The 25,912-nt window shown below is 38.9% G+C and overlaps 1 protein-coding gene across 1 annotated transcript; it reads right to left on the minus strand.

The window, feature by feature from the left end:
• Positions 1 to 5,574: 5,574 nt before the first annotated feature.
• On the minus strand, positions 5,575 to 19,676 carry PTGR2 (prostaglandin reductase 2). Its single transcript, XM_040068807.1, has 10 exons — positions 19,619 to 19,676; positions 14,554 to 14,622; positions 13,277 to 13,395; positions 12,048 to 12,239; positions 10,955 to 11,125; positions 9,762 to 9,971; positions 9,230 to 9,351; positions 7,833 to 7,920; positions 7,062 to 7,101; positions 5,575 to 5,799 (listed from the first exon to the last, which is right to left on the minus strand). The coding sequence occupies exons 2-10, from the start codon at positions 14,588 to 14,590 to the stop codon at positions 5,735 to 5,737; spliced, it is 1,044 nt and encodes a 347-aa protein (XP_039924741.1). The 5' UTR covers positions 14,591 to 14,622; positions 19,619 to 19,676; the 3' UTR covers positions 5,575 to 5,734.
• Positions 19,677 to 25,912: the final 6,236 nt, after the last annotated feature.

Here is a 25,912-nt window from a genome sequence, read left to right on the forward strand (position 1 = left end):
AGTTAGTTACATTAATGAAGAATGCAGTGATCCAGAGCCAAGAAAGCTGAGGTGCCTTGATGTGTAAAGAACACTGTATTGCTTCACAAAAGACCTGCTGTGAGTGGAACATTTAAAATACTTTAGGTAATTTTACAGTAAGTTATTTATGGACCCTTAAGAAAAAAGAGGGCTAATTTATTTATGGTCCATTTGGAACAAAACAGCAGTGACTGTAGTAGAAACAGGAAAATAAATTGGAAGAAAATACTGACTACGATGAGGCCTTTTGTTATTTCTAACAGGTGACAGTTTTCCTATTCCTTAATTTCTTCAATGATACAGGAAAATGTAATGTAATACTCATAATAATGTCTTCAATGTAATAAGAAAAAGAAAGAGCACCCATTTACATGAGTTAAAAACACTGTTAAGAGAATAAAGAATGTAATTTGTCGCTACAAAAGTTTGTTCTGCAAAGCTATTAAAAAATCAGAGACAGGGAGCAAAATTTATTTGTGAAAATTGATAATAAAATGACATTTCACAATTAAATTACTTTTATGTGATTAAAGAGAATAAGAAATTGTAATAAAATACTTTGTATCTTTTGACCTGTTCCCCATTGTTAAATAGGATGCTACCCAATACTTTTACCCTTAGGCTGGCCTCTCCAATAGTCTCTGCATCCACACCACTTGAACCCACTGATTGATTAACCCCCGCACTGAGCATTCATGTCCAGCTTATGTGGAGGCTGAAATTTTATTTTTTTTTAAGAAGAACGAGGAACAAAAGTGCACTTACCCATCTAGAAAATTCTGGGAGTCCAGGACAGCTGACACACAACCTCCTTTGGCTTCCCAAATACCTGTCTGGGGCGCAGCAGCTCGCCGGTGCTGGAGAGGATTCGGTGGGGCCCTGATCGAGGGCTCGGTGCACGCTGGAGCCCTGTCCCATCTGCTTTGCTGCTGCCGGGACAGCAGGACCCTCCGGCTCTGTGCCTGTGTCACCCAAACTCCTGTTCTGTGGGTGCTCTCAGCAGGTGTGCAAGATGCCAATGGACACAGAGTGGAGAGGTGCATTTCCTGTGTGTGCAGAGCGGCTGCTGGGTGATGGAGCCACAGAGCCGGCACACCTGCAGTGCCAGTACCTGCTTTTATATATCCCGACCCCTGCAACAGCAGCATTCCCCCTGCAGCCACTGGCTATACATTATCTTCATTTAAAGGCACACTACTCATTTATTTTGCAACCCATATTCTAGGGGAAAGTGGCTGATGGGAATTTATTTTACTATGCTAATGACTAAAGGTTAGTACTAAAGTCAAGCAAACTTCTTTGAGCAGTTGTTCCTGTATCTCCTTGTTTACTGGATTTATAGAGCCATCCTCCTCTGCTTCACACTCATTCTGCAGACTTATGGAGTCATCTTTTTCTCACTTCTCCTCGCTGGAGCCTTGTTTCTCAGTTCCTGCTGGCTGTCTAGCAGAGAAGAGGGTCTGTTGCACTCTTATCATCACTCCACCCAGACCAGAGTACTGTAGCAAAACTAAATTTCACTACTTTTTATCTTACTACTTTGGATCTATACTTCTGGTTGCAAAATTCTGTGTAAGCGTGACTAAAACATTGTGTCTCATTTCTGCTTCTTTCTGTGCTTTTCTTATAGAGTTCTAAGTTGTCTCACGAAGTATTTTCTCAGTTTGATGCTTATTGCAGCTGCTGCTACCATTTCTAATTGTGGGATAATGCCATCTGCCTGTGATCTTCTTTTCTCCCCTGGTAGTCTATTTATGGATTATATAAACATTTCCCACTGTGAAGAGAAGCCAGTAAAGAGAAAGGTAGTACAGCAAAAGAGAATAGCAATGTCAGAAACAGGACTAAGTAATCCTGCACTTTCTTCTTCCACAATGAATGCATTAAAATATTGAATGAAGGGATTAAGCTCTTCGAAAGTCATCTGCCTCAGATCTCTTCACTTTTATAACAATAGCTATAAACTGCAGTAAGAAACATTTAAGTCTGGGCTGGAAAGGTCTTCTCACGGTGTTGGTGACATTTTGCACGAAATCCTGGCATTTCACTGCACAGCTTAACACTAAACACTAATAGGTGCTCTTATGAAAAACACCGCATTTTTCTCATCAATGAAAAAGCCGAAAAGAAGGAGGACAAGAAACAAGATGAACTAAAAAAACAAAAACAACAACAAAAAACAAACCCAAACCAAACGAACAACAGAACCCCAAACAAACAAACCACAAAACAGGAAAGGGATGAAGATGGAAGGGAAGAAAGCAGAATAGAAGAAAGTGAAATATAGGGCAGACAACAGCAATACTTCAAGGTACAAAGGGAGATGGGATGGAAATGGGAATGCACAAGACTTATAAATACAAAGCAGAAGATTGGCTTAAACCAAAAATAAGGAAAAAAGATGTCTCTGCCCAGTACTGTTTACATTCTATTACCCTTTACAAGTGCTTATTTACAAAGATTGTAGCTGAACTTCCTTATTGTGGTCATGATGTCACATGAAGCTAGAAATGCATAAAAGTTCATAAGAAGTCCCTAGTAGCTGTAGGTCAGTTTTGAAACCATAACAATGGGTGCTGGAGTAATGGAGCAGTGTAGAGTCCTCAGGAATGGAATGCTATGTGAAGAGGCCCCAGGAAAAGAATACTATAAATCCTTATTTAGTTAACAACCAATTTTTCAAAGAGGCTCAACCAGAAAATAGAATATTACATCAAACAACTTGATAACTGATAGAAGGAAAATGTAACTTAGAACTACCTTAGGTTACTGTAATACTCAGAGACACCCACTCCCCCCAGGAAAATTTGTCTGTGCAAATGATAATATAATGGACTGGACCAAGATTTGCAAATGTGCATTAGGAATTTTGTGACAGGCATCAGTGATTAAGCATGAGAGACTATTCATCAGTGTTTGTATGACTCTTCCCTTGACACCTTTTTGTATAAAAGACTGTACTTGTTTTCTAGAAGTTGTGCCAGTGCTGTATGAGTTACAAGAGTTACCGTTCAGTGTACATGGAAAAATTGCTGGATTATGCCAGAAAGTCAAGATGACCTAAAGAGACCAGTAGAGGAGCAAAGAAACAAAGACCCCAGCCAATAGGTTCTAAGGGGCCCATCTTAAATCAAGAAGGTAAACAAGATGGTGAACTGCTTTGGCTCAGAAATGGTGTCCTTAGAGAAAAGGTAATTCTGGCAGTGAGAGATCATGACCTTGGACTCAAGAAACCCACTGACTCAAAAGATGAGCAGTTATGCACATTTAGACCTAGTGAGCAAAGATGATGCCAGTCAATGAGTAAAAATGAATATGCATTACATAGAGAGAGAGAGGCAAATCTGAAATGTATAAATATGCATGCATTCCAAGCTGGCTTTGTGGAATTACTACCTAGCACCCATCTTAGTGCAAACATGAAATAAATCAAATATCTTGGCTCTAGGCCAGATACTGGCTTCACATACCAGGTACTGAACCCTGTATGAGGAACACCACCTCAGATGAAGAAGAAACAGATGTATGGGTCTGGTTTTGGGAAAAGGAGAACAGCTTGACCTAAAAAACATGGAATGCAATAAAGGGAAACTAAAACAATGAGATAAAAGGGAAGAGACTGATTATGATGCTGACATCTCAAGAGACAGAAATAATTAACCATTTGGCCAGAGAGTTACAGTGAATCAGGAGGGGGTTATGAAACAGGATCCTGCCTTACTGTAAAATGCATAAAAAATTTCTTAAGAAAGGATGTTCTTTGATATTTATATATTTTCAAGCCTAATAAACAAGAAAGAAGATATAATCCATAAAACAGGTAGCAATAAGCAAGCTCTAAGTGATGCCCAGGTGTTAGAAAGACAAAGTACTTGTTGGCTTCTGCAGAGTTTAGGACTTGACATGCTTGATCCCAGGCATAACAGGAGATTAACAAAGCTTGGGGAGAATGTACCACTGACAGAGGACACAAAGAATGCAGAGCTTACAGGCCACAAGGACATCTGGCAGAACTCCCAAGGTAAGGAAGAAACTAATAAAGACAATTCAGCAACTGTGCTGAGTTGGTTGTGACTAGATAAAGGTAATTCTGACATGGGGAGATCACGATCGACTCAGGAAACCCACCAACCCAAAAGAAGAGAAAGACTGAGCATGTGGACTAACTACCGTGAGAAATTACCTCCAAAACATACTGGATTTTTGCTACCAGTTATTTGTCACCCTTTGTTAAATGACACTTCTCACAGTACAAAATATATGATAGCTGAGGAGCCACACTATTACAAATATTAAGAAATTAGGCTAAGATTAAAAAAACCAAAACAGTGGGTTTTTCATAACTGATGGCACTTGATTTAAAGAATCTTCTCCCTTTGTTTTTTTATTCTAAGGAGGTAACATGAACCAGGATTCACAAGTAAAGGAATACTTCTGTGAGAATAGTAAACACTGGGGATATCAGGGTGAGGTTTACTTTGATTATCCCTGTATTTTTTTCTTAAAACCGTTTGTCTAATGCCACTAGAACTTGTATTGCCCTCCACAGCTTACCTAACTACCAGAATGCTACTGCAACCGAGCTGCCTTTATTACGGTAAGGAATCAATATCTCAGCATGATCTAACTCTGAATCAACGCACACATCACAGCTCTTGATGTGATGTTGCTCCTGAGTTGTGTGGATTACTAAGCAATTCCTATAAAAATAATAGTGCTGGGAATGTTGTAATTTTATCATATTTTGTTGCAGTTGTGAAAAATAACTGTCTAGAGGACAATTACTCACAGAAGGTGTGTCAACTCACAGTGTCAGAAATGAGCTCACTCTGGAGTAGCTCTTCTGCAAATATTGTGATATTTACTCCCTCAAGATTTGCAGTTTTTTGGTTGTTAATCAGTAGCTATAGTTAGGCGGTTATGATTAAGCAATTGCACCGTGACACTTGTAGTCATGGCTAATCCTTTGTTTTAAGGAAAAGGGAACACAATCCCAAAATTAATGGGCTGTCTGGATGAGAGGTCCTGGAGTGAAGTCAGCAGGACTGAGCAGTAACTGGAGGAAAGGTAATCCTGGCAGGGGAGATCACAACCAACCCCCTGACCATCAAGTTAAAACAGATCCCCAAATGGAATGGGGGGAAGAAGTGCACATCTGGAATAATTAGCATGAGAAGCAAGCGATATAACTGGCAAATAAGGGTCTGAGTACTAATTATTGAAAAAGCTGTATCAATTGTAACCAATGAATGCTGATGGCTTTGTTTGCTAAAATGTGTAAAGAGAGTAAAGTTTTGATGATGATGATGAGCCAGACCTTTGTGGGTTGCCCCCTCATTTCCTAGTTTGCACAGAATACAATAAAGAGATAGGAATGCCTCGCCTTGGTGTGTGAAGTGCTGTCACACACCAACCAGGTGATGAGCCTGTGCTTGGCACAACACAGGATGTTCTCTCAAACCACACCCATTAAATATTTGCAAGTGTAGGCGGCAACTGTCAAAATCATGTCAAGAACGTATTACTCATTTTGAATATAAATGATTGCATTGCTGTTTCCAGTTCAATTTAATTTATTAGCATCCCAAAATCTCTGCTTTCAGTACATACAGAACAACTTTATGGTTTATTTAAGAAATGGAAATTAGTGTAAGTAAAAAATTTGCCCACTGTTAGAGACAGAGTGCAATTATTTTTCTCAAACCAATGACTTTTACTTCGAAACTAAGACGATTTGTTTTCCAATATTGCCTCCATTCATCATGGACTGGAAAGCAGCTTCAAGAGAAATAATGAAGTAAGTTAGTGCCAAGCAAAACAAGCCAAGTAGCTTCTAAAAAAGAAACCAAAAACGGTAGAACCAAGTGTATTAAGCAGCTCTCCAGAAAGGAGAGATACGACTTTGGACCTAATCATATTCATCCTTAATGAAGTGCTAAATTAAGAAGGGGATTAGGAAAAAAAAAAAATCTAGCCTGCAATAAACTGCTAAGGACAATTTTGTGTAATAATTTTAAAAAATTATCTTTAAACAACTGTTTGACCCTATACAAGTTAACAACTACATTTGCTGCTTTTGTGATATGTCACCCAAACAGCAGAGAGAGACAAGGCATGATTGGACAGCCCACAAAGGCTGTGGGTCACACAAACATTTGTGAAAGAAACAATTTACAAATGTTGCACAATAGTGGGAGAAGCTGGTGCAAAAGAACATACCTTTGAGTAAACAAAGTATGAAAGTATGATATATGATGGATATATTTGACCAAGTTACTTCAAAATACATATGCATATTAGCTAGGAGGAATTAGCAATGACTAGAATAAATTGAAATCTGTAAGATTTAGTTACCACTTAATTTTACTAGTTTTCAATCTTGCAGGACTAATGACTAAATGGACTAAATCATACTTTTCCCTCTTCCTTGAAAGAGAAGCATTCTTACAACACATCTTAGATCAAATGGCTTATGCAGACCCCCTTCATTTTCATATTTCCTTTGTTACTCAGATACTTTGAACAGGCTACAGAACATTTTGTTCTATTAAAAGAAATAAATGTTTACTTTCTCTAGTAGTATGCTTTGCCCTTTCTTGTGTGTACTTTTAATTTTATTTTTTTGTTATCAAATCCAATAACAACCTCTGTTAGATACTGCATTTTTAAAGTATAAGTTCAAGGATTTAAAAAAAGCATTTCCTTACACACAAGTTTGAAGAAAGGGGCACCACTTTAAACCTCTAAGATCAGGATGACTATCACCAGCTGCTAAGGCAGCAGTCTAAGAATAAATTCCCCTCAGTACTAAAACACCAATTAAAAAATCTAAATTTATACCTGATAATTTCTTAAATATAAATAATTATCTTACAGAACATTTTAATAATTAGTGAAAAAATTATTACAATATAAAAAATAATGTTTTTGATAAAATACAAAAATCTAAATTAGCAAATGAAACAAAGGAGGTAGTTAACCTCTAATGTCATTGTATATAATCAGGTTATCATTCTTCAAAAATGATATAAATATCTTACCGCCGATGTTTGCTAAGCCTTCTACCACAGTCTCTCTGACCTGTCAATGCAAACAAGTCCTTTCAGTTTTCCTCAAACAGGAGTAGCATTTCACATTTCTTAGAAACATGCCAAGAAACTGCCATAGAAACCACCAAAATCTAAAGGCTTCTCTCACTACAATGCACAGGGCTCTGTTTGGACCAGATTCTTTCATCTGGAGAGACATGAATATTTTCTGATAAATTTGCAGGTGATTTATTTCTTCAATCAGATCCCTGCCCCTACCAAAATTTAATGTCTTGGTATTTTCCCAGGAAGATTACTGATCACTTGAAGGAACAAAAACTAATTCAGCCAGACCCCACAGGGAAGGCCTGGTTAAGCATATACTCATTGCAAAATAACAAATGGTGATTATAAAGCTTGAAGCAAAATTTCTGATAATATCCTCAAAAGCATTCAGGGCATTTAACTCATCAGGTATTTAAAAGTACATATTTTTGCAAGTCTGAATCTTTAAGTAAAAAAGCACTTGCACCCTATGCTGAAATAAAGAATACAGACATGAGCAGCATGTAATCAGAGAAGTCAATCATACCACAGCCAGACCATCCTCAGCAGGTACCTTTTAAAACAGCACTACCTAATAAACTTTCAGTTATACTCACTCATTTTTTAAAAGGTCTGCTCAATCCTGAGGCACAGCAAGAGAGCCAGAGACAAAGAAATTAGTCCTCTTGTAGCAGGAGATAGTATCAAAGGCCAGAGATTAAACCTAGAAGTTCTCACCTTCAGTTTACCCTCCTGGATCCACTGGCAGAGTTGCAGTACACTTGCTTCTTGTTTGTCCATGTAGTTCAATACCAAGAATCTTTCCCTATGAAAGAAAAGAATGAGCTTTGGTTTAAGAAACTTTGGTCAATGTACTTGAAAATCTTTAAAAATCTTTTCAGAAAACAGCCTTGTTGAAACTGAAGTGTTATGAGCACGAATTACAAAGAAATGTAGCTCAGAAAACAGCCTTGTTGAAACAGCATTGTTGAAACTGAAGCGTTACGAGCATGAATTACAAAGAAATGTAGCTCAGGGCCTTGCCAGTTTGTTGTGACAACTTCCTGCAGTGGGAGCTTGACAGTAACATCAGTCTTAGATAATTTTCTTCAAGGATCAGAGAGAGAAGAGTAATGAAAATCAAGTAGTAAAGTAGTATCACCAGAATAAGTAAATACCCATAAAATGTGAGCAAATTCCTATTATCTTTTACTTTTTTCTTTTTTTCTTTTTTTTTTTTTCAGTGGTAAGGAAAATAATTTGTGAGTGAACCTGTAACTAGTTGGTGAGAATAACTTTCAGGCTCCCCACAGTTCTGATATCCTGCTGTCACAGCTTTCCATACCAACTGAGAAATGGAAATGATCATCCAAAATGATAATTACTTGTAGTAACATCCTGACTAAATTCTCCACTGCATTCTATTAGGCATGGTGTATTTTACGAATTTTATCCATTTTTTAAAAGGGCAGACAACAGTAACAGGGACAAGAAAAGATTTTAATTAGAAGAGATCAATTGATTTGCACAGAAATCAAGTCTCCCAAATGTCCCACAATGGAATGACTGAAAAGTCTAAGACTCTTGTCCTAATCTCTGCCTTAGCTCCATCTGAATCCTAAGAGGAAAATCAGAAATTCCCAGAGTCAGTACATAATAAAAATGTTTTTTACTCATACATATCTGTCACACCTACAGTTCCATTCTCTAATAAAACCCCAAATACTAAAAATGTAATTTCAATAAAACCAGTGCATCAGCTGCATCCTTATGCCTGAACTACGACATTTTGAGAGAAGGCACTTTGCAAAATATCTGAGAACAGAACTATAGCAACACCTTCCCTTGTACTAAAGAATTGTCAGGGATTACAGAACTAAATCAAGCAACCTCAAACAAAATGTAATGTCTGACATCTATGATTCTATATAACAACATCCTTTGCCATTTTTTATGCTGACAAAGACAAGTGTAAGGGAAAGGATCTACGGATATAATGATAATATTTTCCTTTTTAGGCACAGCAACGTTCTGTTCCGATTACATGTAGCTACTGTGGGTTACAGACTACCTTCCAAACATCATATGAACAATCTACCTGGGATCTGGGCACAAGTTCTGGAGGAGAAATGTACCTTGTGATGTTCCTTTCTTTCTGTATTTTTTCTGTGTCAGGAGGCAGTGGAGGGGGATAGGGCACGTCTTTGTTATACTGAGAAATCTGTCCACACAGGATGATATGGCTGTTCTGATTCATCTGTTTGGGACAGCATAAAGTGAAAAAAATTACATTCCTTGGTCTCAGAAACTAAATTTTTCAGATGCAATAGATGTTATTGCAAAATTTTCACTAGCCACATTTCCCATAAAAGAGTGGGAGAATTGCATGCAGTCCCATTTAATCTATGGCAACATTCAAATAGGTAAAAATGCATGGAAAAATAACTGCTATACAGCCTAGTGTAATTTAAAAAGCCACTAAATAGAAGGAACATAGGAACTTGTTATCTTACTGTGGGCCCCCAGGATCAGCACCTGAAGTTGATCACTGAAGTGGAAAGCCTGCTGTGCTGTATGACAGGCTGGACTCCAGTATGAATTAATTGAAAGCTGGGCATGCAGACATTGGAGAATGACTAGAATAAACCTGACAGCTGGAATAATCACCTGACTTATAACTGTATCACTGATGTCTCCACCAACGTTGTCAAAGTAAACATCCACACCACCTGGGCAGAGTTCACGTAGCTGTTTTGCCACATCCCCCTTCTTGTAATTGATAGCAGCATCAAACCCCATTTCTTGGACCAAAATGGAGCACTTTTCATCAGTGCCAGCAATCCCCACGACTCTAGAGCAGCCCTCCAGACGGCCAATCTGCAGGCACACAGTTAAAACAAACAAACAAACAAACAAACACCCCCAAACAATAAAGACAAATTAGATCATTCATCTGCATAGAAGTACCAGTGGAAGAAAGGGGTCCTAAGGGGTGTTACAGTTATTCCCATCCAGCTAAACCCCAGGCAGCAAACACTCCCATCTCATGCCAATGACACAACTGCCTCTTGTCATTCCCTACTCAAGAGGCAGGTACAATCAAAATTTGCCATCTTTTCAAACTCACTGACTGCAGAAGACCACGTTTGTGGAATAACCAATGACTGCCAGTACTGGAGAACCAAAACATAGCAGAAAAGTACCACCTGCCAAGTACCATAACATAACTGATAAAAGGGAAAAAAACAATTAGACATCAACTGATTTAAATACAGTCTTCATAGATTTGCTCATTGTTTCTTCATAGCTTGTCTTTATTAGTAGGTCTGAAGTTTGCTTAGTATCAACTTTGTGTGTGTATATATATATATATATAGAGAGAGAGATTTGTAGATATGCACATACACACTGCAAACAGGTTCTGCAAAGCAGAGGTGGATAAAAGAACTATAAATCCCAAACCACAAAGGATGCCATGGAACACAGCACAAAGTAACCACATTACTATTTTCTAATAGAGAGAAAAAAAATAAAGTCTCCAGTCAATACACTATTGGAATGGCAGGCTACCATATAAATATATAGTAAATAGATGTATATATACCATCTATTTTACTTGTGCTAGCAACAAGTAATCACCACCATCTGTTTTCTCCTCTCCCCATTTCACGCAACTTGAGTTTCACATGTAAAGTCTTTCGCAGTGAGAGCGTGTGCCAAATCTGTGAAACTGGCCATTCCCACAGGGTTATACCTGCTCATGTTTACAAAGATTTTATCTGCCTGTTTAATAACCAGCATGTTTCAGAAGAGAAAACTTGGTAACAGAGTGTGTTTGTATGCCCTAAGCCCACACCCACCTGGCCGGCCAAAGAGCCGCAGGCACCGGCCGCTCCGCTCACCACCATGGTCTGGTTTGCACCCGCGGCCACGTGTCCTTTCTCCCGGATCCCCAAGAGGGCCGTCAGCCCCGTGATGCCAGCTGCACCCAGAAAGTAGGAAAGGCGTCCATCTACAAGCTGTGGAACCAGCTACGGAACAGAAACGTAGGCAGGAGGTCATTTGTTTCTAAGGTGAGGTTTTGCTCGTGACTGCCTGAGGGTAGAAAACTAACTCGGGATATTTACCAGGCAAGGTACAACTGGGAGGGACGAGCTATCTCTAGCTCTATTCTACCAACAAGTTTGTACAAAAATGTTATGTCTCTGGTTTTAGAAAAAGTTTTTAAACAAAGTAACTCACAAAAAATTAAATTATGTAAGTGTTAAAAAGCGTTGGGGAGATAAGAAGTTTCCAGCAATGGTGAACTATCCCTGTGCTAGCATAAAGGATAAAAATGCACCATTTTATCAAATATCATGTTTTCAGATCAGAGTTCCTAAAAGAAGGAGTTTATTGGAAAGTATAAATTCTCTAACTACAGTAATTTTCTGTTACAAGAGAACAATGAACACAATATCCCTAACGCACTGAAACCTCTCCACTTTCAATACTGAATATTGAACACCCTTTCTTATGTGCATGTAAAATCTCAAGTAAAAGCTTTTACTAATCAAGTTAGAAAAATAAATTAAATATATCCAAAGCCTTTCATGTCTTACACTTACACTCTCATGAACAACCCGTTCTATTAGAATTAAAATAACAGAGAATTATTCAACTGTAGCAGCTTCAGGGAAATTTATTTTAAAAACAATAATTAAAGCAATACTGCCCTGTCTGTTAACCAGCAAAATTGTTAAGGGGAAAAAAAAGAAATTGATACAAATTTTGGCACCTATGAGTTGATCTGCCTTTTGAGAACTGATTGTTTCAATAAGGTATGCTTGTTGTTTCACACACACAAAAAAATAGTGTTATCAGCATCTATTTAGGAGAGAAAAAAAGAGGTTTGGGGGGAAAAAGGGGTTTAGGAAAAAAACAGGCACAACCTGGGCTTTGCATTTGTGTTACCTTTTGTAGCAAGTCTCCATCAAGAATTGCCTCTGTCTGCCAGGGCCAAGTGAAGGAAGTTACAAAGTCTCCTTTAGCGAGGTTATGGTGCTTGCTCTCCTCCACGACCCCGATTCCCCCACCGTCAGCAACTTCAGACAGCTGCCAGGGCTGCAGGTAATCCGAGCCCGTGTCCTCGTTCATTCGGCAGCGCTGAAAGACAAGGCTGCAATCAAAGGCGCTCAGGAACACAACTTGTTTATCAGTTCAAGTCGAGTGGGGGATGCAGATGTGTTTAGAACTTCAAACACCAAGGGCCGCTCAAAAACCTCTCAGTAAGCCCCAAGTATTCACAATCTTTTCTTAGATCCCTCTTTGCCCTTGTTTGCTCATTACAAAAGAAGGATGGACCATCCTGATCTCCAGTGGCGCTACCAAAGCCAACACGTTCTACAGATCTCGGTTCAAAGGCGCCAGCACAACTGACTGGCTCGGATCTGATGAGAATCCTACAAATGCCATTCCTCAACTGAAGGAATCCTAGAAATGCAGGATTGGAAAAAAAAAAAAAAAAAAAAAAAAGCCCATGAGTCATTTAGTTCATGCCTGTGCATTGAAGAGCCATCAAATATATGCAGACCATCCCTGACAGAGATTTGTTTAATGAAACATCTTGAAATGTGACATTTTCATTGCAGCTTCCCCTGTAGCAACAGCTAGTATTTCAGAATTCTTAAACTTTTCCTAAATTCCCAAGCAAAGTGTACTTTCTTGAAATCTAGACTGGTTTTTTTTTCTTCTATTGCCACCTATGGAGGGAATAAATGATCAGAATTCTCTTTATAACAAACTTTTACAGACTGAGTCTATCTGGTTCTTCTACCTTCACTTCTATTTCAACCCATCATTCTCATAAGCACATGATTTCTGTAATTTTATATGAGTGGAAAAATAAGAATATTAAAAAGGCAAAGTACAGAAAAAGCTGATACAAACAAATCTGTAATGGCATACCAGGGCTCACAGTCTCTTCCCGGTCCAATAAAGTCATTTTCCTATATATATCCCAAGCGTATTAATCCCAAATTCCTTCCCAATATAACTCCATCAGAATGAATACAATTGCTAAGTTACACTGAACATGTATTTGTTCTGTGATTGGTAACTTTGGTGTTAAACATCATGACAGGTACAGAGTTGAAGGTACTTTAGAAAACAAATTCTGGCTTAGCTCTAAGTCCATCACCTACCATGTAGGGGTCCAGTGAGAGATAGAGAGTTTTAACACGCACTTGTCCCGCTTGGACTGCATCTGCTATTGTACTTTGCTCCAGTCGGAAGTTTTCAGCCACTGGCACTCCATTTTTACCTAGAGTTATATTAAAATTAAACAAACAAATGAATCAATATAGAACTTCCCTTAATCAATATGGGAAGGCCTTTTTTTAAGGTAGTCCTTTTTAGAATAAATTGGGTTATATATTTACTCAGGTGTAAAACCAGCTACTCCCACCTTTCTGCCTCTTCTGACTCAAGTGAGACTGAGAAAATACAGAGGACAGCCACTGCACATGCTGCAAGGGCATCCCTTCACAGAGACTCCCTTACATTAAAGCTTCCCAGACACACCCTATAAAACTGTGGCAAGAACCCCAGAACTGGAGGCTGCATCCTCAGGTTGGTACCACACACAGCAGATCAATCAGACACCCGGAACCACAGCGCTAGACAGCCAAACAGCCTTGCCTATTTTAATTCAGGGACTGCACAGCTAGAGCAAGCTCCTGCTGTACCATTTGAAAGACTTAATTGCAGGTCGCACAGTAGTTCTTAACTCATAAAACTATTTTAGCATTAGGCAGCATACAGTACTCCTTCCAAAACTTAATGTCTTCTACACCAGATTTACGAACTCACTATTCAAAATACTGTGCTGAGCCATGACAAGGCAAATGTGTAAGCAAGAAAGTGAACAAAATCCCAACAGTGTAAACTTAAAAAACAAATCCTTTGAAACATGAGAGGAACAAAAGATTCAGTATTTACTACAAGGAAACAAAAATTATTCTAGTAACAATATATTTTAGACATCTCCTATAATGCAAAAAGAATAAATGTGAGAATTAAAAAGTCACATTCCCTAATCTTTCTTCACTTTTAGCCCCTACTCAGAGTTTTCTCATATATTACACATTAAGCCTTTTTTTCTCATCCAACAGTTTAGAAATCTGCATAAACAGACTAAACAAATAGTTTGAATATGTTATGTATTTAATAGAAATGTATCTATATTAATACAATTTACTTTTATTAATAAATGTAGAGAAACTTATTACAAATATATTTATTTATATTACTGGAAAATAATAAATTTATATATAAATAAATGCACTTAAAATAAACTTTATTGCTGCATACATTGTTAAGATATATTAATATCAATATCTCAAATTAGTGTCTGTTTCTACCCTCACCATTTTGGAGTATTAGGCAATCAGAACATACTTTAGTGGAGAGAAATACTTACCAGGCCGTGAATTCAGCACTACTCTTTGTATAATCATCTCTGCTTTTGCAGCAATTTCACACTGGATTTCTACAAAAGAAAATGTTGTTTGAAGGCCTGAAACATCAATTTTCTTGAAAAAAGAATATGAAGCAAAGTACTCAGTAATTTGGAAACTGGGGATGAAATACAGACCTCCCCAACGTCAGCTTCCACACCCAAGGAAGATATAAAGAATCATATAAACCAACCTCAAGCATAAAATAAACAAACGTGTGAAGAAGGAGTTTTCCTGTTTATTTTATAAAAGCCCTGATTTTCTACAGTGTCACAGTAGCACCTACTGGAAAGATGGAAAACTGAAATGTACCATGCTCCTTGTAGGACCATCACCAGCCCCTGCCAGGCAGAGGGAGAGGTGTCTGATTTGTTCTCCCGTGCTGACTGAGAACACCCCGTTCCCACCTAACAGACACAGAGGCAGCTCTGCACACAAAGTCAGGTGCCACTCACTAAAAGGCAGGCAGGCACACCAGAACTGTGGTCTGCAGGTACATGATAAAAAGATATTGTTGTGTAAGATGTTTTGTAAGAAAAAGCAAATCTTTCTATTAGCAATGCCCAGAGATGATAAAGAATGAGATCATAACTCAATCCGTTCTACAGAAAAAATTCTCCTTGAGTTTCAACAGTTTAAAAGAGGATTGCAAATCTGCGATTTTGCACGTGAGACCCAAAATTATTAAGAGAAAATTACCCTGATTTAACAGGAGAAAAAACATGATCTCACATGCTTTCAGATCTAATACAAAATAAATATGTGACTACTATTCTCAGCCAACAGCCATAAATAACCAACCTCCACATGAACAAAGGACATTAAGGAATGAAACACGATAGCTGACATCTTTGTAATAATGTTTATTTTGCTGACAAGAACAGCAATTTGGAGCAAATCTAAAACATGAGCCTAGAAAGAGTACATCATCATCACTTATCCAACATCTTTATTCTTTGAACATTGCAAAATACAGAACCTTCTGTTTGTACTGCTACAGTGCTTACACAACAGCACTCACAAACCATCAAGAACTATAGTCTGGAATGCTGAAAAACATAATTAAAAAGTTATTAGGAGAAAAGGTGCACAACCCTGGCCATCCCTCCCCTTTAAAACACACAGCTGACTCAAAACACAAGCATCTTGTTAAAGAAACAGATCAAGGTTTAACATTTTATTGTGTTTGCACTTGAAAAGCTACTTATTTGGGAAAAGTTATTAAAAAATTAATTTCTTTCCAGTATTTCAACACCTAAGAATGCTACAAGATAAGCTACAAGGAATTAATCTCAAATGTGTCTTAACACCATCACATAATTGAAAAATAAGTGATCTGCAGAATTCTTTGGACAAAACAATGTAGAACAACAGTCTACAAGAAAAGGAAAAAAACTCACACTTTGATGAAATTACTAGCTACTGTTAATAAACAAAAATAAGTATTGAAAATTAAGGACTTAACAATGAAAAAGTGAAATTAAAATCCATATTTATACCCACACAGCTGATACAATCTCTAGAATATAAATAACGTAAGACCCTAACAGGAAGGATGGCCCAAGAGAAAGTTTGGCTCATGTCAGTTCAGCACTGTACTCAACTATAGACCTCCTGTGTGATCATGGACACATCACTCTGCATTTGTTTTACAGAATATTTTTCAGAACAAAACTCCCAATTCTTCCTGATAACATCTGCCCAACAAAATTACATTTAAGTAGTACAACTGTTATTCACAGAGCAATTGGTTTGCCATCTGAGAATTTCTGCTACAATGAGTATTTTATAAGATGTCAGATGTGTCCAGTGCAGTTTAAAAGGACAAGCCTTTTAAACTCAAGCTCTAGTAAATGATTTGCACACATTCACAACTCAGGTGCAGTTTATTACCACTAATCAAACTGCTCTGTGCAGAAATAAGAGTAAAGAAAGGAGTGAATATAAACCAAGAGCATCTGACAGCTCACATGAAATCAGGGCACATCACTCCCTGATATATACTATGCATACCCATGGCTGAGGGATTGAGCCTCTGTTTATAAACCACACAGAGCAGGCAGAATTGCTGTACAGCTCATGCCTCACACAACAGACCACTGTCAGAACTGCTGACTCCATTTTTGTCAGCCTGAAACTAAACATGTTTATTATGCAAACACAAAACCCCAATCTGAACAAGAGAGGATGAAGATAATTTTTATTGTGACTAACATACTCCTGAAATATCTGCTTTCTATGATTATACAGAGGAAAAACCTCACAGTTATATCAAGAAAAAAAAATCAAAGATATTAACATACTAAAAGGAAGACAAAGCAATACAGAGCAGCACAGAAAGATGTGAGTAGAAGAATTATCCAATGTAAGTTTAGACTACTTCTTTGAATGCCTGACATTTTGAAGGAACAAAATCACTGTTTATTTCCCAGTTTGTTTTCACAGCTTTTGTTTGAGGAGCCTGTGTACTGATTCAGTTTGAAGATCTTCCAAATGCTGTGAGTGGGTGGACAAAAAGTGAAACTGGCAACTGAATTGTCACTCATTCTGTGACAGCTGCCACAGCAAATACACCAGTGCAGACGGACATTTACTTCTAAATAGGACTGCTCCTACAGTGGAAGTGCTCATTACACAAGCAAATGGTCACAGTAACACCATAACACAGTAAGAATCAAACTTTTCTCACATTACAAACAATACAGAAGTGACTAAAGAAAATAAGTAGAGGCACCATCTTTTACCACTGTACAGTGAGGAAAGCTTCTGGAAAAAGTCAACAGATTTTCTTCAAAGTGAAATAAAGGAGATTTGTATCACATACACAATTCTTTTCAATACAAGCATAGTGCCAAGTGTGCAGGATGTTTTTGACTATTATTTTTTAGCTTTTCCAAACAAAACCAATCTGAGTTGATTCTACTCTTTATATCAAATAGAGTAAAAATTCCAAGTTTTAACATCATTGTGCTATGCCCATCACCTGATCCACCCTATGAGTACATCAGGAGCATTAAGCAGCACAACAGCAGCATCTTCAAGGGAGTCTAAAGTATGTTTTCACCCAGTTTCACTCTTTTCTCTGTCTCCCCTTGCCTTTCTTTCCCCACTGTTTCAGAGACATGTGACAACTCCTTTTTAAAAGTTAAATAAATTCCTCATTACTAAAATGCTCCAGTTTGTTTGCCATGGGCTTGATTCCCAGAACTTCTTGTTTCTGAGACTGCCCATAAGGTCGAGTTTTCAGTTGCCTATACTCTTGCCAAAACAAGACACCTGCTTCCAAGTCATTAAAGCCCATGCCAGATGCAGTCTAGTTAAAAAGCAAAAGGAAGAACAGGTAGTCCTCCATCAGGCCCAGGCAGCACAGAGGAAGAAGGCAGGCAGAATCTAAACAGAGAACAAGATCTGGAAGTCTTCTGAAACTGTGATGTCAAAATGGCTGGAGCAAGGATCCTTAAAGGAAACTCAAGGAAAGAAAATTCAAGAATGACTTTGAATGAGGAACATGCAGGAAGGAAAGATGGGAAGAACTAGGCCTAGGGATTAGTAAGAACAGAGAAACGTGGCAAGAATACCAACTTAATGACCAGTAAAGCAGAGAAGAGCCAAACAGAATGGGGAGAGAGTACCAAAGAAACTGGGAATGATGAATGAGACAACAAACCAAACTGAGATGGGAGTGACTGGTGAAAGAAAAAAAAAAAAAAAAAAAAGAGAGAGAGAGAGAGAACTGTAACTGGCAAGGTGAGGGAAATGGAAAAGCAAATGTAATGGATTAAGCACCAAAGTTTCCACCAGCTCCACTAAGGAGCTCTGCATTTGATGAATGTTAATTAATGGCAAGCCAGAATCAATAGTGACTGTCATGAATGGAGAAAAATGCATGCCATAAAAAACTAAGTACTTTGGTGAACCGAACCAATAAATTTAGATTTCCTAATGTTCCATGTCTCATCACTGAATTCTCTGATGATAAGTCACTACCATAGTGTTTTCTTCATGTGGATTTTCTGACACACTATAAGAGCTGAGGGCAGGCTCCAATCTTTCCTCTAAGGAAAAAGCAGATGAAAAAGAAAAAGTAGTAGGATCTTGATCCTTCCATCTCTTTTTTTATATTCCCAAGAAGCCTAATATCTTTCAGCTTTTTATCAGATTTCACTAACCTACAGAGCAAAAGTTCCAGAAAGTATCCACATTCACATCTACATACAAAAGGACTGTATAAACTTGACTTCTTCAGATTTAGGAGCCAAAAAAAAATCTAAAAGTTTTTAGGTACCACCTTGAACTTTTTTTTTTTTTTTAAATAAGTAGTTGCACTGTATTGGAGTTGCTGAAAAATGTTTAAAATACCATATATGTATACTATATATATATACACCTAAGGCCTATTTCCTCTTGGCAAAATTTCACATAAGGAATGCAGATTGCTCCCAGGAGGGCAGGAGCATCACCCGATGGGGTTTTTGAGAAGACTGTAATGCAGTTTGCAGACTTCCACGTGAGAGCCAGCTCAGAGAGCCCACTGACTATCCCGTTCCCCAGGTATGCCCAAAGACCAAGCTAGAAAGCAGCGCTGCCATAGGTGGAAGAGCCTCTGGAGAGAGCCTTGCAGACGGGTCACCGCCAGCTTCCGAACGCGCAGGCAGAGCAGCCCCGGAGAGAGAACCCGAGAGAGGCAGAGGCAGCGCAGGGGGCTCAGTCCTACAGGCTGCTCCGGGGCTGCGGTGGGCTCCGCTCCTCTCCTCCGGAATGCCTCCAGCGCCCCGGGACGCGCTCTGATCAGGGGGCTCAGTAAAGCTCGACTCCAGCACCCGTTCCAGGGATCGGGCTATGCCTACAGCCCCTTCCAACCTCTTCCGCACCTGCGCCCCCGCCTGCCCTGCAGCGAGGAGGTGCTAATTCCTGAGGATACGACTCCCGGGAAGGAGAGTACGAGCTCTGTCACAAACCCCACCGCCCCGAACCCCGTCTGGCCCCCGGCAGCGCTGCGTCCCCTCAGAGCCCCAGGCTCCCGCTCACCTTGAGCCGCCCCGAGCGCCCCGGAGAACGCGCGGCCCCGCGCGCACGCGCAAGGACCTTAAACAGGGAAAGGCGGCCGAGCCCACCCTTAAAGCGGCGATGCGCCGGGCCCGGCCGCCGTGGTGTGAGGGGCTGCGGCGGGATAGCCCCCGAATCGCATAGTCACACAGAATCATTAAGGCTGGAAAAGGCCTCCAAGAGTATCGAGACCAGCCTTTCACTGAACACTACGTTGTCTGCTAGACAGGGCACTAAGTGCCTCGTACGGTCCCTTGAACACCTCCAGGGAGTGACAAGTCTAACCTTTCCCCAGGCAGCTGGATTCCAGTTAATGCTTAATAAACAATTCAGTGAAAAAATTCTTCATAATGTCCTACCTGAACCTCTTCTGGCACAGCTTGAGGCCATCTCCTCTTGTCCTGTTGCTGGCTGCCTGGAAGAAGAGACCAACCCTCAGGTGGCTACAATCTCCTTCCAGGTAATTGTAGGGAGCAATGATATTCTCCCCACCAAGTCTTCTTTTCTCCAGGATAAACTCCCCCACCTCCCTCAGCTACTCATCACATATGCACTCCAGACCCTCCACCACAGCCCTTCTCTGGATCTGCTCCAGCACCTCAATGTCTTTTTTGTCGTGATGGGCCCAAAACTGGGCACAGCACTCAAGGTGTGGCCTCACCAGGGCCAAGTACAGGGGGACGATCACTGCCCTGGTCCTGCTGGCCACATTATTGCTGATACAGGATGACTTTGGCCTCCCTGGCCACCTGGGCACACACTGGCTGATGTTCCTTCCACTCTCAACCAGCATCCCCATGTCCTTTTCCTCCAGGCAGTTTTCCAGTCACTCTTCCCCAGGCCTGCAGTGCTGCATGGAGTTGCTGTTATCAGAGTGCAGGATTCAGCACTTGGCTCTGTTAAACTGAGGTACTGTGAGAAGGCATTTGCAGTTTATGAGGGCATGGTTTCTTTGTGTAAGACTGAAATGTAGGAGATGCTTGCTCCTCGCATGTTCCAGTAGATGAGATTCTGTTCATTGCTGCAATATAGGGTTGTTTGATAGCTATTCCTAAAATTCCACTAAAATTGCTGTTGTGTGCAATAGAATGTATTTACTATATATGTTCTATTTCTGTGCTTGAATACAGATGAAGATGTTTCTTTTCTTAAAAAACAAGTTGTAGCAAGACCCAGAGCTTTCCTGGGATGAGGCTTAGGTCCTGGTACTGCCTGACACGATTACTCTGTACTCACCCTATGTCGTAGTGATTCACTGGGCTGTACGGACAAACAGGTCTGTGAAGTGGCCACTGAGTTGGTGGCAATTACTGTGGAGCCTGGAGTGACTGCTGCAGCCTGGAAAAACTCTTTTAGACTAATGATTCTGATGACTTTGTAATCTGTTTCTCATGAAAAAGGCAAGCAAAGCCTTTCTGTCGTAGCTTGACCCTTAGCACTGTAATATAGGTTTAAGTGAATTATTTATATTTGTTTCTCAATAATATACAAAACTTTGCATTTCACATTAGTTGAAATTACATCATTGGAACTGGAATGGTCTAGAGGAGGAAAAAATAAGTATGCCAATAAGGGGATTTATACTTCATCCCTTTTTTCCCCAACTTGTTTCATCTGATCTCATGACAGGTGCACTGATTGCAGGTGAAATGCACTGAAAGCAAGTTTTCAGGGTTGAAATCATCTTCAGAGTTTCAAATAGGCACATCTTGTGAGTAGGAGGCCTGCATTCAAAAGAATGAGCACTGACTTGCCTCCTACTTGTGCAAGAAAAGAGCAGCACAATTACAAAACTAATTCTTTCAGAAAACGGTGTTATGGGTCACTACATGAGCAAATATGAAATGTATTATTGGAGAGTTTCCTGTTCATTTAGAAGTTGTGTATCTCAATGACCAGTAATAATTGAAAGGAAAGTGGGGAGGGACAAAAGAGATGTTGTATATTAGCACATGTACATATATTTTTACACCTGTATTATATAATATAATGGCAATATAACATCTGGTGCTTGATAAAAGTATGAAAAAGAAACACCCAAGACCCTTAACCCAAACACAAAAAATAGTATTTCAAAATCTCTGTACAACCCCATTTTCTCTTGCTTGGCATAGGGTGGCTGTGTTTCTTCTACAAATAAGGTGATCCTTGAGATAGTTGCAGCACTCATCTGTAGTTCGCTGTTTAATCTTTTTGGTCTCTCACACACACACACACACACATCCCCCCTTGTCTCTTTTGTTAAGTACTTGTTAAGTGAAGTTCTTGTAAAATAAACTTAGGTGTGAATTTAAAGTGCAGTAGCTATTCTGCACTGCCTTGGCTTGTGGATACTTTTTCTACTCTAAAAATGTTTTTTTTGCGTTTAGCTTGATTCACCTCAGACTGAACTAAACCACACAAAGTCACCCCACATGTGAAATAAAACTGACTATGCAAGCAGGCCACTGTGGAATAGTTGTTACAGAACAGATATTACGGACTCCTACCACATATCAACAAGTCTAAATGAACATTGATGTGATAATTTTAAAGTCAGTCAGAGATGGAGCAGAGATGAAATGGAGGATTGAGCTGGAAGTGTTTGAGCTGGAAGATGGTTGTGGTCATGGACAACAAACCACTGCTGCCTACCCAAATAGGGAATGTCATTCAGGGGAGCCTTACTTCACTGAACGCCTCCTCAAGGTATAGTCTGACCAACTTCTGGCAAATTTGAGAATGGAAAATAATTTCTTAACCCTACAGTGGGATAAAAAAAATTTGCCATTTGATCCTTTTAAAACAAAGAGGGGGAGGAAAGAGGCTCGTGGATAAAAGTCATTTGCTCCCAAAATCATGTGTAATCTTGGACAAAGTATAAAATTGAAATAGCTGTCTTGTTAAGAGTTAAAATCGTATTGACATCAGTGTCAGTGAAGCCAAAACTATAGTTTAACAATAATTAAAATAGAACTCAAAAATCAAAGTCTGGAGGCTTTCTTCTTTTTCCCCCCCTTCTTTAGGAATAACTGACTGTATAACTGACTTCAAACCACCTTTTTGTTTGTGTTTGCCTGCTCTTAATACAGAAGCAACAAACTTACATGTCCTGCCTACCCTGTGAGACTTAGATATTTTTAAAGTAGAAAATAATCAAAATTCCAGGATTTGCTGGGCTCATGGGTCATATTTATGAGTGTATGCCATAATAATTCCCCTTTTACACATTGCTATGTTCATGCATAGCTCACTCTTGGCAGATACGTGCCTTTTCTTTATTATTTTTAATTAATGTCACTATAATAAGTAGTCTTTAAACCTCTCTAGATGAATAATGCAGATGTTGCTTATGTAACTGAAGTGCAGGTGTGCTTTGGCCATAAAAATTCCCTGGGCTATGCATGAGCTCAAAGTGACAGCAGATTCTTTAGACTGTGTGTGTAGGGAGTAAAGTGGTCTATGAGGTCTTTCAAGAAACATGGAATCGGTGATGAGAAATGCTCAATTAGATTACTCAAATCCAGCACAATTTAATTTTTTTTTTCTGATGTAGTATGCTTCTTATATGATAGGAAAGTAAGATGTCATCTTCTGCTGTGAGGAAGAATTTTTCTAAAGGTACAGGAAGTTAGAGAAACATTTTTAATCTATTCTTCAGAGAAGTGAGGTATCTTGAGAAAAGGTGTGTTTCTCCACTGATAAAGAGGCCTTGTGGAAGAACTTGGTGAACCCTGTGCTCTTAGGTAACAAACCAGTTTGCTTATTCTACAAATTCTAAAGCACTGTTTCAGGCTGCAGTAAGAAAAATTATTGCAAAGTCATCTCCAGTAGATCTGATGTTTCTGGTTTTCTAAACTATTCGTTTACTAGACTTCAGTTAAGTTTCTTGCCCTCATTGCTGAGCCAGGAGACCAGACAATGAGAAACCTCCCCTGTTCACTCGATGCAATGTCAGCCAACAGCAGGAAGTGCTATTGAGTGTAATCTGAGCTAATCCATGTATGTTTGCATGAAATAGCTTCGGAGTTTGCAGATGATTTGTTCTGGCAGCAAAGCTGTGGATGCAGTAACTTCAGGAGAGGACAGTAACACCTTAGGTCATTACAGCCCTTGGCAGTGACTCTTTGAATCAGCGTAAGTGATGCAATATACAAATAGAAAAAATTTAGCTTGAGACAGCTGCTGAGGTTGAACTGAGCTATTCAGCTGCCTTCATGTCAGAGTAACATTCCGTGCTGTGGAGCCAGTTTAAAGGTGATTTGTGACCAGCTCAGCTCCCTGTTGGCTGAAGATTTTAGAAAGGGTAGACAGCTGGGGAGACCAAATTTTCATGCACCTCAAGTTATGCCATCCACTTCTGAGTTGATTCTGCTTTTGCAATTTTTATTCATGCAGGTCCTCTTTTGTAAAAAGAAACAAACCTCACAATGTATCACTTATGGACTGAGCTTTATCTTGAGCCAGGGATATTTGTGGGAGAGTTTTGCGGGTGACACTACGACGTCATAAGAGACGAATGCCTTCTGATGCTAATTGCTGCACAAAGTGGACTTCATCTGTACAGGTAAGTATAGAGATAAGAAACAATTTCTACTTTTAATGGTAAGTTGGTTTCCTGATGTTTCATGATTGGGAACGTCTCAGCCCATCTTTCTTTGTCATCATTTCAAAATCTTCATCTGGGTTCTGACAGGCCAAAGGGCATAGTTAGGATTTGGATTTGCTCTGTCATTAGCATTTTTTGTGATGGTAAGGAAGCTTTGCTCTATAAACATACTTTGCTAGTCAAAACTACTGATTTTGATATAGGTTTACACAGAAGACTATCTGTTGGACACATCTTGAAGAATCACATTCATTTTAAGGTAAAAAAAAATTCTTTTGTAAATAAAGAAAAATATAATATGACAATAACATACCTTGATATGTGATTTCTGTCAGGAAAACACAGGCTCAAAAGTACTTCCCATAAATGTTTGGCCTGATCTTTAACCATTTGGTATTTTATAAAACCTTCTAATACCATAAAAAGTGAGCACAATATGTTATCAGTTTAATCTGATACTGATTGTTACTGTTTGGTCATCATAAACTTTTATTCATTAATTTGATTCCTTATCTCTCTGTGCCTTTTCTTCATCCTTAAGGGAAGAAATAGAATACTGAAGTGCTTGCTGCAGAGAATGTTCTTCCTGTTGTCTTTATTTCGTTAGTGACAGTTTCTTAAATCCATTTTGGTATAACTACTTATTTAATTTTTATAAATGGCTGGAGCATTATGTAGATGAAAGCAATCTTGTTGCTGTGCTTTATCATGTCAGGATCACATCTTTCATTTTTTACTGCAGCACACTTGGGGAAATTAAGACCTTCTGTTTTAGAACCACACCACTAGAAAAGCATCCTACATCTGTGTAGGAGGTTTCTTTCTTTATTGCCTTGTGTGCCATTTCCATGTAATGATATCTCCCAGTTACACATTAGAAAAAAAAAAAAAAAGGTTCTACTAGTACTCTTTCTGAACTTTCTGAAATCTGCAACCAGTGAAGTATTAATATAAGTATAGTTTTTCTGTCATACTCTTAAGATTCAGATATGTCTGTTTCAAAACAAATAGACCTTGAATTTTCCCAATGGAATATAAAGCATTTCCACCGAAAAGTTAAAATTAAAATGTTGTTGTTATGGCCTGTGGTTGTTGTATATGCTTTGTAGTGCAAAATTGTAATTCAAACCAGGAAAGATTGAAGGGTTTTTAAATGAAAAATACTGATAACCTTGAAAATATTTCTTCTTACTGCTGGCTTTTCCATTTTGTGTAAAATGTACTGCTGGATTTGGAAAAAAGTTATTAAATGCAAGTTATCCCTTATTTTTGTTTGTTTCACAACCTATGTGCATGGAAATTTGCAACATTTAGTGAAAAGATAACTAAATTTGTCATTTAGAAAGAACTGGATTTGTTATAAACCAAGCTGCATTATGTGAGATTCCAAGATACTAGACCATCCTGAAAAATGTGGCAAAGGAAGAAATGTGATCATAAAAGCTCAAATGACTTATTCAGAGCACAGAAGGATCCTTGTACAATCAGACTTGAACTGTGCTAAGATAGGTTTCTTTAGTTTAAAATTGCTGGCAGCAAATGGTCAAGACAAGTGTTCCTGTCTGAATCAGGGACAGAAAACATATGAGCACCATTTGTTGAAAATGCTACATGATGATTGCTGCATCAGAGCAAGAGGCAGCAGTGGGTGACAGACTGTGCTGCATAGTGAAATCCCAATATTAACA

The sequence above is a fragment of the Hirundo rustica genome, chromosome 6, assembly GCF_015227805.2.
Source record: "Hirundo rustica isolate bHirRus1 chromosome 6, bHirRus1.pri.v3, whole genome shotgun sequence".
Lineage (NCBI taxonomy): Eukaryota > Metazoa > Chordata > Aves > Passeriformes > Hirundinidae > Hirundo > Hirundo rustica.

What these genes read in the sequence shown, in the direction of transcription:
- PTGR2 (XM_040068807.1), bottom strand. Translation starts at nt 14,590, where the DNA reads ATGATTATACAAAGAGTAGTGCTGAATTCACGGCCTG. An exon ending in AGTGCTGAATTCACGGCCTG is followed by an intron (nt 13,396 to 14,553) that starts GTAAGTATTTCT and finishes ATATAACTCTAG; the next exon opens with GTAAAAATGGAGTGCCAGTG. An exon ending in TCCAGGAGGGTAAACTGAAG is followed by an intron (nt 7,102 to 7,832) that starts GTGAGAACTTCT and finishes TTGCATTGACAG; the next exon opens with GTCAGAGAGACTGTGGTAGA.